The sequence below is a fragment of the Macaca mulatta genome, chromosome 15 (genome assembly GCF_049350105.2).
Source record: "Macaca mulatta isolate MMU2019108-1 chromosome 15, T2T-MMU8v2.0, whole genome shotgun sequence".
NCBI classification, from domain to species: Eukaryota; Metazoa; Chordata; class Mammalia; order Primates; family Cercopithecidae; genus Macaca; species Macaca mulatta.
In genome coordinates, this window is record NC_133420.1 from 77,819,924 (window position 1) to 77,834,706 (window position 14,783).

Below are 14,783 nucleotides of genomic sequence, written 5' to 3' on the forward strand. Positions count from 1 at the left end.
ATATCCTTTGCCCACTTTTTGATGGGGTTGTTTGTTTTTTTCTTGTAAATTTGTCTGAGTTCTTTGTAGGTTCTGGATATTAGCCCTTTGTCAGATGAGTAGATTGCAAAAATTTTCTCCCATTCTGTAGGTTGCCTGTTCACTCTGTTGGTAGTTTCTTTTGCTGTGCAGAAGCTCTTTAGTTTAATACTCCTTGGTAATTATTTTTCCTGATTTTATGAATATCACAATCTTACATGAATGCAAAAATAACTAAATTACCATAAACATACAAACTCACAAACTTCCTTCACAAATTAAATTGGGAAACTGGATCAGAGAATCTCTTCCTCAATACTTAAGGAAAAGAAAATAATTAATCAAACCAGCTAAAAATACAACCTGAAGCATGGAAATTCAGAACGTACCAAAGAGTTGTGTATAATTCACGAGTACAAGGAGATTTAGCAATTGTAATAGAAATCCAGAATACAAAACTGACAAAATCACCCATAATTTGCATTAAAGACTTTGACATTGAAATTTCATTCTGCTTGGATGTATGTGTGATCTTGATCAACCCACTTAATCTCACTGAGCCTCACTTTTCTCATAAAAATTGGTTTTAAAATATTTGTGTAGTTGTGAATATTAGAAACAAACATGCATTTTGAAGCACCTACCACTGTGTCTTCTATCTAGTAAGAAGTTAAAATATCATAGGTATTTCCCTATTTTCTTCATACAGCTGTAGATGAGGATAATATTTATCTTTCTATAAAATTCTTAGGACCTGTGTCCTACATTTCAGTAAGTGACTGCCAATGGAAGTGGCCTAAAAAAGCTAGATTCTGTCAGCAACTGTAGAGTGGTTGAAAAATGGTTACTCCTCATTTCAAAGAAATGTCCTATTTATATGCAGTCAGGGAATGGTGGCTTTTATAAATACCTGAGACAGGAGAATAAGCATGTAGATTGAAGTGGAGAAGAGATGTGATGTTTATTTACTGATTCAGGCACCTGACACATTCCCTCCCTGTCTCTCAGCACTCCAGGAGGCATTTTCATATCACCAGGGTGTCCTTGCTCTCCGAGGTGGATTTCCCATGGGATCCTGGTCATTCATTCCCTTGATTTTCCTGCCTATTCACACAGAGCAGCTTTCTGTTCTATTGTGGTTCTGGCTTCAAATGGCTTCCCTAAATAGCAGAATGCCACAAGGAGAAAGCAGAAGTGAAATAAAATTTCTAGGTTTTACAGAAACACATGCAAGAGGGGCTTTCTAGAATCTCCATTGAATATGACATAATAGTAGTGTAGCAAAAAGGAAAGAGAAAGCAGAATTCAGTTTATACGTAGGCTCCTGCAAACCTCTCAGGGAAAGACAGTCCCTGGGGGCCAAGTGTGACAAGGGCAGCAACCAAAACTGGAGGGCAGGTTGCTGATCTATGAAGAAATCCTACCAGTTCTGGGGATTTATCCACATGCTGCAGAAAGGCTACTTCTTCGCCAGAAGAGATTTGTATGCTGTCATAGCATGTTTCCTTACACTTGGTTTATTACAAAGAGAATGAGTTTCTGGCTACAGTCAGGGCATGGACTCCTTGGGATTTCCAGTTATAGGGACAGAGAGACATGTATTCCCTGCCCACAGCCTACTGTGTAGACCAGTCTACGCTCCCTAGGATCACCCCTTCCACATATATTGGGACTCTTGGGGACACACAGAACTGCCAATTTGGATTGGAACTTAATACTATTCACAAAAATATCATGTTTCTTAGTGCATTAAACTCTTGACAGTGCAATCTTAGTTTCACAGATTCCTTCCCAATGTCAGAGTTCAAACTTTAACAAATCAACATTTTCTTACTGTAACTTTAGATAGTAATCTTGACAGCTCCTCAGCTCAGCAATAAAAACTGTACCTAGTTAGCAAAAGGGAAAAATCCCACAGAAGCTAAAGAATATAAAATAATAATATTATTATTATTCTCTGAGAGCTAGTGAAGTCTGTTTATTCACATGTGTCAATTTTGGTAGAATTTGAGAGGCATTCCTGTAATTGGTACCATATTTTCATGGAGGTATTTCCCAGGGAGTGTGTGTGAATTGCTGAGGTAGCAGGGAGGGAGGACCTGCAACTGCAGAGGGGTCTCTTGAATCTTTTCCTCAAGCTACACAGTCAACATCATATATCTATACATAAATATCTAGAAATTGATATATACATATATATGGCCATCATTTTCTTATTTTATGGATATATGGTTATTTTCTTATTTTATACATATATATCAGAATATTGAACACTCTCCTCAAACTCAGTACCTACTATCTTCAAGAACGTGACAGTCTGAAAAACAGAATTCTTGGAAGCATTCTGGAGAAAACTGAAAAATAGTCGCCCTTCACATCGAAGGTAAGTTTGATTTGTATATTTAGTCAGGAAATGGTAACTTATGAAATACATATAATATATTTCATAATATGTTCAGTTTGTTTCCCTAAACTGAAGTAAATTATACATAATATATACTGGCTGATTCTGATACCTAGCAGAATTCCCTCCTTCTTCCCCTGTTTTCTTGAATCCCATTCTTCACTTTTGTTAGGGCTCAGAAAAAACAATACTCAAAATTGATGGTCTCAGAAGCAGCCTCAGAAGCAAATTTTCTCTTTGATCTTTTTTCCTCTCCTGTTTCTCACTCCTCATTCTCTAGAGGTTAGCCATAAAAACCAGAAACCCCCTTTCCCAAGGCTCCTTTTCCCCAAAGTAAGCCATAAAACCTAGAAATACTACTCTTACTTTTCTGTGTAAGAACTGACTCTAAAGAAATTCTTTGAACTATCTTGTTCAATTGTAGGTTATAAGACCTCCATTCCAAAAGGAGCTCTGCCCCATGCCAGGGAGGAAGGAATGCTGCACAGAGAGGTCAAGAAGAATCTGACCAGAAAGGCCTTGCTGGGTTTCCCCACTCAGTCTATTAGCATTAGGTGATGCCCTTTTTGTCTAATCACATTTTTTACACAGCTGTCTGTCCATTCTTCATTGAACTTAAGCATTAAAATGAATATTTTTTTACGTAACTCTGGGTCTTCATTCTGAAGGCTCCCATGTCGCATAAAACTATAATTAAATAAATACGCTTTGCTTTTCTCTTGTTAACCTGTCTTTCTTTTGTTAAAGAGGTGCCAGCTATGACCCTTACGATAGGAACGAAAGAGATCCACCATTTCTGTCCCTATAGTCCTGGTGATGAGGATGGGATGGCTGAAGCAACTGACTCACCTACTGATGAGGTCCCGGGACAACTGGCAAAAAGTTGGCAAAGAAAGGTAAGAATTTATATCAAGGTCTGTTCTCCTGGATCTCTGCCTATAGTGCCTGGTCAAGGATGGAAAGTAAAAATTTCTCTTTCTTTTTTTCCAAATTCAGGATAGCAGGAGAAAATTATTTGTTTGGATTGTAATTCTTGTGTAATTTTGATTTAAAGTACCCATTTGTTATTAAACCTTTCCCTTCCATAGACAGCTATTGTGTCCCTGTTTGTCTCATATTGTGTCCTGAGAACCTGGCTTGGCTTGCTGCCTGTACAACACACCTGCATGTGCAGGTGGCCAAAAAAAAATGTTGGGGGCTCCCATGACAAGCTTACATGTCATCGACTGTTGCTAGCTCACAAAGTGTCTAAATCTTTCTTTTGGCTATTTTTAGGGGTAACTTTGAATTCTGAGAGGGTTGCATCTTTGCATTTCTTTGAAGATGTCTTATGCATCCTTCATTAATCATAAAAGACTTAATTGGTTTCTGTTTGGAGTCACCTGGTAGATACCTTTGTTTTAAAAGAGAAAAGGAAAAAAAGAAAACAATTTCAAAAGCTAGAAATATTGGCTGCTTATTCTTGCTGAAATCTGATAAGAGATTTAAAATGGGATCCTGTTTCTCCCGTGGGAAGTTTCTTCAGTAGACCTAAACCTCTTTTTAATTATATGTTTGATCCCTCTGCCTCCCTTCTTGTTGGCATAATTTTTGCTGGAAAAAAAAGTAAAACTTCAATGGCCTTTCTGGGAAGCTTAAAGTCTTACCAATATGGCTCCTCTAAGACCTGTTCTTCCATTTATTCCTGCACTTCCTTCCTTCTGCCACCTTCAATTTTCTATCTAGGTCTCTTTTATCATGAATATGTTACCCTTCAAGCCCCTGCCCCCTCGATTTCATGGTCAGTGGACAGAAAATTACTAGGCAGAAACATCAAAGTTCTTGATACCACAAAAGGGGGTGTAGAAGACACTTGAAAAAAAACCTAGGGTCCCTTGAAGCATGCAAAAAGAGTGCCACAGACCCTCCACTACATGGGGTGTTCTGTCTTCCTCGTGGAGCTCCAAGAGTCATGTGCAATTTCTCTCAGATGTGGAGCTTTGCCTTGAGTTCCCCGATCTCTTTGGGTTTTGGGGGTATCAAGGGTAACTTCACACTGTAAGAGAGCCATCTACCTGCCAAGACCAGAGAGTGGCCAAGTCTGTTCTATGTATAAGTCTGTCTCCTTCCACCAGCTTTTTCTTCAGAGCTAAAAAGAGGAAATTTCCTGGAAACAACTGACCCAAATACTGGAATGATCCCATTTCAAAATTTAATTTTTGTTTATTCTGTAAAATATGGGTCAAGATTTATCATTTTTATAGAGATGTGTATCTCAGCACTATTTGTTTATTCAATTTTTCTTTTTAAAAATTGAATGCTTTTTGTGCTTGTGTTGAGAATCAATAAACAGTATATGTAGGCTCTATTTGTGCAAACTATTGTCTCTTTCACTGATGTATTTATTTGTCTTTAATACTTCACTGTCTTGATTACTTTAGTAATATAAGTCTTGAAATTAGCGATTATAAATCTCCAACATTTTTCTTCCTTTTCAAGTTATTTCAGTTATTTTTTTTTTTTTTTTTTTTTTTTTTTGAGACGGAGTCTCGCTCTGTCACCCAGGCTGGAGTGCAGTGGCTGGATCTCAGCTCACTGCAAGCTCCGCCTCCCGGGTTTAAGCCATTCTCCTGCCTCAGCCTCCCGAGTAGCTGGGACTACAGGCGCCTGCCACCTCGCCCGGCTAGTTTTTTGTATTTTTTAGTAGAGACGGGGTTTCACCGTGTTAGCCAGGATGGTCTCGATCTCCTGACCTCGTGATCCGCCCGTCTCGGCCTCCCAAAGTGCTGGGATTACAGGCTTGAGCCACCGCGCCCGGCCTATTTCAGTTATTGTTGTTCCTTTACATTTCCACATAAGTATTAGAATCTGTTTGTCAACTTCTACAGAAAAAGTCTGGTGAAATTTTGACACTGCATTGAATCTATAGATCAATGTGATTATAATTGATATCTTAACATTACTGAGTCTTTTAATCCATTAGCTCAATATATCTCTCCATTTGTTTAGGTCTTATCTATTTTCTATCAGCAATATTTTATAGTTTTCAATGTACATGTCTTCCTATAAATTTATTCCTAAGTATTTTAAATGCTTCATAATATTGTGAATGCTATTCTAAAGATTAAATTTCTGATTGTTGTGCATATAAAGAAATATTATTGATTTTTGTATATTGACTCAGATAAACTGACTAGTAAATTCTAGCATATTTTTTAAGTTTCTGAAGAATTTTCTAGAGGATCAAGTCATTTTTCATAAACAGGTTTTACTTTCTTCTTTTCTATTTGGATGACTATCATCTATTTTCTTGTCTTATTAGGAAGCAGTGGTTATTTCAGTAATTTTTATTACTGAACATCATTAACAATGTTTCTAACATTGATTTAGCATTTTGGGGGTAATGTATTGGTAGCCTAATCGGCAGCTACAAGAAAAAACACCAAGGACAGATCCTAAAGCTTATGTTCATGATTTTTCATAGACTGAGAGGACTGCAGGACCATGTCATTTGGAGGACATCAAGCTATTTGATACCTGGCAATCTGGATGAAAGTAAGAGGAAATGGCCAATGAAAACTTAGTCATTAACACATATAATCAAAAGCCATGATATGATTAAACAATGAGAAGAAAACTACAATTATTTGGGGACACAGGTCATGATGATTCTCCCCATTAAAATCCACTGGATGCTATACATGGTTCCTTTAGACTTGATTCACTTTTATTTCATCATTTTTCTTTTGTTTCTAAGACTTGATAATTTCATTGTCCGATCTTCAAGTTCACTAGTTCTTTCTTTTGTCTACTCCAATGTGCCTTCAAATCCCTCTAATAAAATGTTCAGTGTTCATTTCAGTTATTTCACTTTTTAGCTCCAGATTTTTTGTTTGTGTTCTTTACAGGTTGTCTCTTTATTGATAATTTCATTTTGTTTGTGCATCGCTTTTGAGACTTTCTCCACATCTTCCTTTAATTCTTTGAGCATCTTTAACAGAGTTACTTCAAAGTCTTTATCTAGTAGATTTGCTATCAGATCATTTTTAGGTATGATTTCTGAGACCTTTTTTTGAATGGGCCATATTTTTATGTGTTAATATATTATTAACACAGAAAATTGTGATTATTTTTAATGTTGAAAACTGGACATTCAAATCTAATAATGTAGTAATTCTGGAAATAAGATTAACCCCTTACCCAGTCTTTAGTGATTGTTGATATTATTTTGTTTTTGATTTCATTGTTGCAGGCTGTCTCTGTGTAAAGATTGTCCTGAGGTATAATCTTAAGGTCTTCTCAGGGTATTTCTGAGTCTGCACCTTTCCCTAGGCATGTGCAGTCACTCTCTAACTTTCACCTTGAATGTCCTAGTTTTTAATGCCTGGTTGCCGAAAAGCGGAAAAAAATAAAGATGGAGATGGGGATGGTGCTGGCTGTTTCATACCTTGGAAGTCACTTCAGCTAGAGAGGGTGGGCCTTGCTACAAAGGGGATCAAAAATAGCAACCAGAAAATGGGCACAGATCCCTGATATTTGGAGGAAAGTATGCTTTTTGCCAACACTGGCTCCCGTCAGTGAGCAAGCTGCTCTTGGAACATGGGCACAGCTACCTGCCATGGAGACTAGGGGTGGAAAACTGTAGAGGATCTGTTGATACTAATGTGATTAAAGCTAAAATTGACTGAAATTAATCACAATTTACCATCCAAGACTTCCCCTGGAAATTCCAAGCCTGAAATATATTCCAGAGTTCCAAAATAGTTATATCAGGTAGATTTTGCTATTGCAACTGTTATCTAGATGGGGAGACTGAGTTCTAGTGTTTTCTAATCCACCTTCTTCACAGAATCCTCTACAAGACCTTCAGAGGGCTCCATCATCTGGGAGAACAACAAGAATTCCAAATTGGGGAATATGTGAGATTTGGATGTATATTTTTTGGTAATTAAAACAGTTGACTGATCTCAAGAGGGTCATCAATGCGACTAACAACGACCTAAAGGAGAAACGTCAGATCCTGCATGCTTAGGCACTGTCATGGTATAAATTGGTAGAAAGTTTTGTTCAGCTTTAAACTTACAAGAAAACTTCAAGTAAAGATAGATAAGCTTTGCCTCTATTCATTGGTTAAAACCTGGGAAACTATCCAACAAAAGATGTAAATTGTACTGTATGTATATTTTTAAAAAATCAACCACATTGGCAACAGAAACCAAGGTTGAATGGAGACTATGAAAAAATAATGTGATGAATATATGACATAACCCTTTTGAAAATGACAAATACTTTGTCCAACCATTTAGTGACTACAGACTGTAAGGCTGAAGATGAAAGAGTTGTACATAGATACTATGTTTAGGTGGTAGATTGGTTTCTCACAGGGATTCTGGTTAGTTGTTCTGGAACTACTTTACATGAATTACTAGGGTTAAATAAATAAGTAAAATCTTGTGGATAATATAAGCCAGATATCTCAGAACTGGGAAAAGAAGTTTCAAATAATCAAAATGGTAAGGCTAGAATAGACCTCATTATACTGGATTAGAATTTTGAAAATCGATATATTCTCAGTTTTTAGTATTTATTATTTGCTCAGCCAAATTGGCATTTAACCAATGTCCAATAAAATGCATGAGGACTTCTGGGAGAAATAACTGATTCCAGGTATAGGGCATGGAAGTACCAGGATACTCTGGAGTATCTTGTGGTATCAGAAGATAGGGAAGGGCCCAGAAACAAAAACTATAGGTGCACATCAAAAACACACAGGAGTCAACCTGAAAGAGCTTCCAATAGCCAAAGTTGGGACAAGTAGAGAAACAAAATAGTGATAGTATTTGATTATAACCCAAATAATAGAATAAATATCCATGAGTTCATACTGATATAAGTAAATGAGTGGGTGGATAGTCATAAATTGGAGAGGAGGGCCAACTCTTTCAGAAACATTTCAAATAACAAATACAGAAAGAATGAGAAAAATGGAATATCACAGAAAAATAATTGCAATAGGCAAGATCCACAGGTAAATCACAAAACAAGTGAGCAAAACTTTGAAGGAATTGAGGATGACTGCATATCTTCAATGTATCTCCCTCCAACAGATTTTAAAATTACTGTGATGTTTTAAAATATATCAACGAAGTCTTGGATATATTGTTCTTTATGTGGTAGAACTTAATTATCCTCCCTTTAATGTGGGCTCATATTAGTGACATGTTTCTGACACATGCAATATAGAAAGGGAAAAATAGTAGTTTTACATAGGAGAATCTTGGCAGACAACAATTTAGCCAAGTGATTAATATCAGCAGCAATAAGCTATTGATATTGTATGTTTCCTGTATTATTTGATGTAATGAGCATGTACTCCATTGTATTCATCCCTTAAATCTATAATGGAACCATGAGAAAATTCCACACATCGAAATTGATGAACATCCTACAAAGGAACTAAAGAATATTCTTTAAAAGTCTCCAGGTCATGAAAGTCAGGAAAGACTCAGTCCATGTTATAGATGAGAGGAGAATAAAGAGATGTGACAATGAAATGTAATATGGGACCCTGTATTGAATCTGAAATCAGAAAAAGGACATCAATCAAAAAGTTAAGGAAATCACAGTGAAGCCTGAAGTTTAGCAAATTTTTCGTTGTTTGTTTTTTGTTTTGTATCTTTTTTTAAATTTTTTTTTGAGACGGACTCTCGCACTGCCACCCAGACTGGAGGTCAGTGGCACGATCTCGGCTCACTGCAACCTCCGCCTCCCAGGTTCAAGCAATTCTCCTACCTCAGCCTCTGAGTAGCTGGGACGACAGGCGTGAGCCAACACACCCAGCTAATTTTTGTATTTTTAGTAGAGACAAGGTTTCACAATGTTGGCCAGGATGGTGTCGATCTCTTGACCTCCTGATCGGCCTGCCTAGGCCTCCCAAAGTGCTGGGATTACAGGCGTGAGCCACTGGCGACTGGCCAAGTTTAGCAAATATTAAAGCACCAGTTTTAATTTCTTAGTTTTGATCATTGTTTCATGGCTATGTAAGTTGTTAGCATTAGGAGAAGCTGAGTGAAGGGAAGAGAACTCCCAATACTATCTTTGCAACTCTCTATAGGTCTAGAATTGATTAGAAATACAAGTTTAAAAAAAATGGGCTTCCACAATTCTTAACATTACTGATTAAAATTTAAAAAATATATATTTCATTGATTAAAATCTTTCATTAAATAGTATTGTTTTCAAAAGACATAAAATTTAATCTCCCTTGTAACTGTTTAGCAGATAGTTCTGTCTCTTACCCCTTAAGTTTCTGATGACGACTCTGTCCTTCGCCAAACTTTAGTCAGGCTCCTACAAACTCTCTTGTTGGCTAGCTGGTACCTTGGCGTCCATTCTTAGGTCTGCCAAGTCCAGTTGTAGCAGGAATTTTACTACATCAGTTTTATGAGAATCTTTCCATGCTTGATAGCTGATTTAACCTTGATATCTGATCAAAATTTTCATCCCACACACTCAAATATAATTACCCTGGCTTGCCTTTAGAAAGAATTATGTTCAGTTTAGCAGGGATCCCCCTGCCTTTGATGTCTCCTTTTAGTGACTTTCTATCTGACCCCCTCATTCTGTTTGTTGGGTATACACCCCAGGCTGTCTTTGCTGATTTTTGAGCTGAGCACCAGTTGTTCTCTCTCTCCTATTGATATGGTTTGGGTCGGCATCCCCATCCAAATCTCACATGGCATTGCAATCCCCAGTGTTGGAGGCAGGGCCTGGTGGGAGATGATTGGATCATGGGGTGGTTTCTTGTGGTTTAACACCACCCCCTGGTAGTGTCATGGTAAGAGTGAGTTATTGCAAGATCTGGTTGTTTAAAATTATGCAGCACCTCCCCTGCTTCTCTCCTCCTGCTCCGGTCATGCAGGACATACCTGCTTCCACTTAGCCTTCTGCCATGATTGTAAGTGTCCTGAGGCCTCCCCAGCCATGCTCCCTATATGGTCTCCAGAATCGTGAGCCAATTAAACCTCTTTTCTTTCTAAATTACCCAGTCTCAGGTTTTTCTATATAGTAATGCAAGAACTAATACACCTATCGTGATAGTTTCAACACCTGTTGCAATACTTCTAAATAAAGCCTTCCTTACTGTTATACCATAAGTGTCAGCATAAATTTTTCTTCACCAGATCCTTAAATTAAGGCAGTACAATCAACACTGCAGCACACTCTGGTGGCCTACAACGTAAAAGGCATCAACCAGTTGGCAAGTCAGGTGACTCAGGGTCTTTTGTCATCTCAGTCCTCATCCTCTAATGCCATGGACTCTCCTCATTTCTCCAGAAGTGTTTTCATTTCCACACCTTTAATAACCCCTTTAGTTAACCTGTCCAGGTGTGCTCTCCCTGAGCTCTGAGCCTTAGTTCATTGGTTTAGTTCTGATTTAGTTCATGTCTCTAGCCTGACAATGACTTGTTCTTTCTTAAATTTCTGCTACACAGGTGTAAATCTAAAGTATTGTGGATATTTGATTAAAAGAATAAATAGTACTGTGTAGAATTTTAAATTGACAGAAATATACAGGGTTGATGAATATATTCACTGGGTGAACAACGTGTTTTACGAATATGTTCGTGCTTATGATGGTGTATCCTCAAGAAGACAAAACTAGAATATAATGTGTAAGTAAAGTGGGGCCCAATTTAATTGCAATGTAACATGTTGGCATGGACAAATGGGGCATTTCAGTGAAGAAGACAAATGGAAACTGAAGAGAAAGACCCTGTCGTTAGGTATGCAAGACTCTACTAGGAAAACATTGATTGTCCTAGAAATCAGCTCCGGTTCTTATGTCCAGATATAATCCCACAGAGCATGTAAGAGGTAAGACTTCAGAGCTGAATTTTCTCCATCCAAAATGTAGCTCCACAACTTAATAGCTCCCTGGGATTTCTTTTTTTTTTTTCTTTCGTAAATGGGGACAATAGTAAAATCTACCACTGTGTGCTTTGGTCAGTGATATCTCCAGTGAATAAATGGGGCTAGGTACATGGTAGACGTACAGTAACTATGAAAAACGAGGGTATTCTTTATTGGCTAAGTGAGCATTGATTATGCAAGTGCTAAAAACAGTGTCTGACTGAAAATAAATAAAGACTTTCTACAATTTAGATATTTCATTCTTCTTCTTTTTTTTTTTTTTTTTTTTTTTCTGAGACAGAGTTTCATTCTTGTTGCCTGGGCTGGGGTGCAAGTGGAGTGCAATGGCGCAGCTGACTGCAACCTCCGCCTCCTGGGTTTAAGCAATTCTCCTGCTTCAGCAGGGATTACAGGCATGTGCCACCACGCCAGGCTAATTTTGTACTTTTAGTAGAGACGGTGTTTCAAAATGTTGGTCTGGCTAGTCTCGAACTCCTGACCTCAGGTGACCTGCCCACCTCAGCCTCACAAAGTGCTGGGATTACAGGCATAAACCACTGCGCCCAGCCTGATATTTCATTTCTCTTATTAACATTATCTTTATTATATAACTCTATTAAGTTAGGGAAGTGTCCTCTGAAATTATGAATTCTCTTGTTTCTTACTAGAAATATAAGAAGAAAAAAAGCTGACCTTCTAAGTTTACTTATCCAATAGTGGAGAATTTGGTGCAGTGAACACTGACCCATTTTCCAGAGAGAATATTGTACTCTCAACAATGTGTCTTTCTTGTGTATAAACTCTTGCCGTTAGTATATTTGCAAGAAGGGGTTCACTAAATCTGAAAACAACTTGTGGACCAAGAGAAATTACTTTTCTTCCAGCCTATACTTATTTGCTACCTTTGACCTACATCCCCTCTACCATGTTGCTTCTGCTCTTTCCCACCCCTTAACCTGCACCATGTTGGTCAGGCTGGTCTCAAACTCCCGACCTCAGGTGATCTGTCCGCTTTGGCCTGTCAAAGTGCTGGGATTACAGATGTGAGCCACCGTGCCCGGCCACTTGTGTTGTCTTTTTGTCCCCATTCATTAGGATGCAAAAAGTGACAACTTTTGCTTTCTATGAAAATGAAATGAGAAAGAAAGGTATCTGATGTCTGGCATGCTATGGCAAACAATTGTCAACTTATTTATGTTACTACATTTACATCCTATTACGTGCATTTAGGACAAAGATGGTTTCCTTTCGTTTGCTAGGAAATCAACAAAGATACTCTGAAGGTACTTTGGTAATTTGAACTTTCATGCCAAAAATTTTTTTAAATCAAATTGGGGATTTTTTTTCAATTATGAATTCTCATTGCATATGATACTACTCCCAAGGGTGTAGAAGTTACTTCTTGGGAGTGGGAACAAATCTTACATATTTAAATGGTTTGTGGCCCTCCAAAGCTCAACCCTATTTAACAAAATCTTATTCCTTAGGTTGTTTTTTCTCTCCATTGGGTTTTCTTGTGTATCACATGAGAAGCACTGATATTGAGTTCATGGAAGATACACAAAAGGTATAAAAGTTCAGCATTACAAACCTGTGGCAAATAAGTAGCTGTGATTGGAGTACTTTCCAAGGTTTATTAGAACTAAAAGTCATATCATAAGAGGTGTCCTCTGCATACATATGGTTTGTCACTGGCCATCTTATAGGTATTGCTTATGTTTGATCCTTAGCATTTCTGTCTGTGTTGTGGGCTTTGAAATGAAATATAAATAATTTATATTTTAAAAATTCTACTGAAGTTGTTCAACCCATCAATATTTAGGTCAAGCATTGAAGAAAAAACTCTTGACAATATCTAGGTGAGTATCTAGCAGCTAGTGAAGTTAAAAATTTTCTCACATGCAACAAAATTAGAAGTATAATAAAATAAACAATAAAAATATTAAAAAATTTTAAGGCTTTATCAGTTTCAAATAATTTGTAAGCATTCACTACTTAGATGTATAATGTCTATCTATAAATATTAGATAATATTTATAATTTGTTAATTTGCTTATGTAATTTAATACATTACAATTTATATCAGTAAATAAATTACATTGAAGCCCATAAGCAAATTTAGTTATAAAGTTCAGTTAAATTTGAATAGAATTTAAATCTAATTTTTAGCTTAAAATTTTCATTTGGTTATTTTTAAACCTGCATTGAATTAAAAGATTAAACTTTGTGCTTTTTGAGTATAGAGATATACACATAGTACACAAATAGATACATACTATATCTGTGTTATTAAATTTTCACAGTGGGTTCAATTAGGAAAAAAATATTTTAAAAGTCTCTGGGAACAAGATGGGGGAGGCAATAATGAAAAACCAAATGGTTGAGAAACACTGCTCTCAACTCATGTAAAGAGTGCATGAAGGAAAGCAAAAACAGAAATGGAAAGTGGCCCAGGAGCATTAAGAAAGTGGAAATCAGTATGTTCCCTATTTAAGTCATCGGCTCGAAGCAAGGCCTTCAGAAAACCTAGAGCCCAAGGTTCAGAGTCACCCATCTCAGCAAGCCCAGAAGCATCTGCAATATCTACGATGGCATTGCCCTTTGCTTTACTGATGGCCCTGGTGGTGCTCAGCTGCAAGTCAAGCTGCTCTCTGGGCTGTGATCTGCCTGAGACCCACAGCCTGGATAACAGAAGGACCATGATGCTCCTGAAACAAATGAGCAGAATCTCTCCTTCCTCCTGTCTGATGGACAGACATGACTTTGGATTTCCCCAGCAGGAGTTTGATGGCAACCAGTTCCAGAAGGCTCCAGCCATCTCTGTCCTCCATGAGCTGATCCAGCAGACCTTCAACCTCTTTACCACAAAAGACTCATCTGCTGCTTGGGATGAGGACCTCCTAGACAAATTCTGCGCTGAACTCTACCAGCAGCTGAATGACTTGGAAGCCTGTGTCATGCAGCAGGAGAGGGTGGGAGAAACTCCCCTGATGAATGCGGACTCCACCTTGGCTGTGAAGAAATACTTCCGAAGAATCACTCTCTATCTGACAGAGAAGAAATACAGCCCTTGTGCCTGGGAGGTTATCAGAGCAGAAATCATGAGATCCTTCTCTTTATCAACAAACTTGCAAGAAAGATTAAGGAGGAAGGAATAACACCTGGTCCAACATGAAAACAATTCTTATTGACTCATACACCAGCTCACACTTTCATGAATTCTGCCATTTCAAAGACTCTCACTCCTGCTATAACTATGATCATGCTGATAAATTGATTTATCTATTTAAATATTTATTTAACTATTTATAAGATTTAAATTATTTTTGTTCGTATAACGTCAGGTGCACGTTTACACTGTGGCTAGTGTAATAAAACATTTTCCTTGTATCTACTCAATTCTTTATTTTATGTTGTTCATTAAACTTTTACTATAGGAACTTCTTGTATGTGTTCATCCTTTAACATG

The 14,783-nt window shown here is 37.5% G+C and overlaps 1 protein-coding gene and 1 long non-coding RNA gene across 2 annotated transcripts in view; both read left to right on the top strand.

Annotated features, from left to right (window-relative positions):
- The window catches only part of LOC114672782 (uncharacterized), a 30,032-nt gene extending 23,804 nt beyond the window's left edge, over positions 1–6,228 (top strand). The window contains exons 2-5 of the long non-coding RNA XR_013405052.1: positions 2,281–2,401; positions 2,847–2,976; positions 3,170–3,318; positions 5,886–6,228. This is a non-coding gene — a long non-coding RNA (uncharacterized LOC114672782). The remainder of the gene's footprint in view (positions 1–2,280; positions 2,402–2,846; positions 2,977–3,169; positions 3,319–5,885) is intronic.
- A 7,564-nt stretch (positions 6,229–13,792) lies between these two features.
- On the top strand, positions 13,793–14,544 carry LOC710528 (interferon alpha-1/13). The gene has a single exon (XM_015117656.3). The coding sequence runs from the start codon at positions 13,903–13,905 to the stop codon at positions 14,470–14,472; it is 570 nt and encodes a 189-aa protein (XP_014973142.3). The 5' UTR covers positions 13,793–13,902; the 3' UTR covers positions 14,473–14,544.
- The last annotated feature ends 239 nt before the right edge of the window (positions 14,545–14,783 follow it).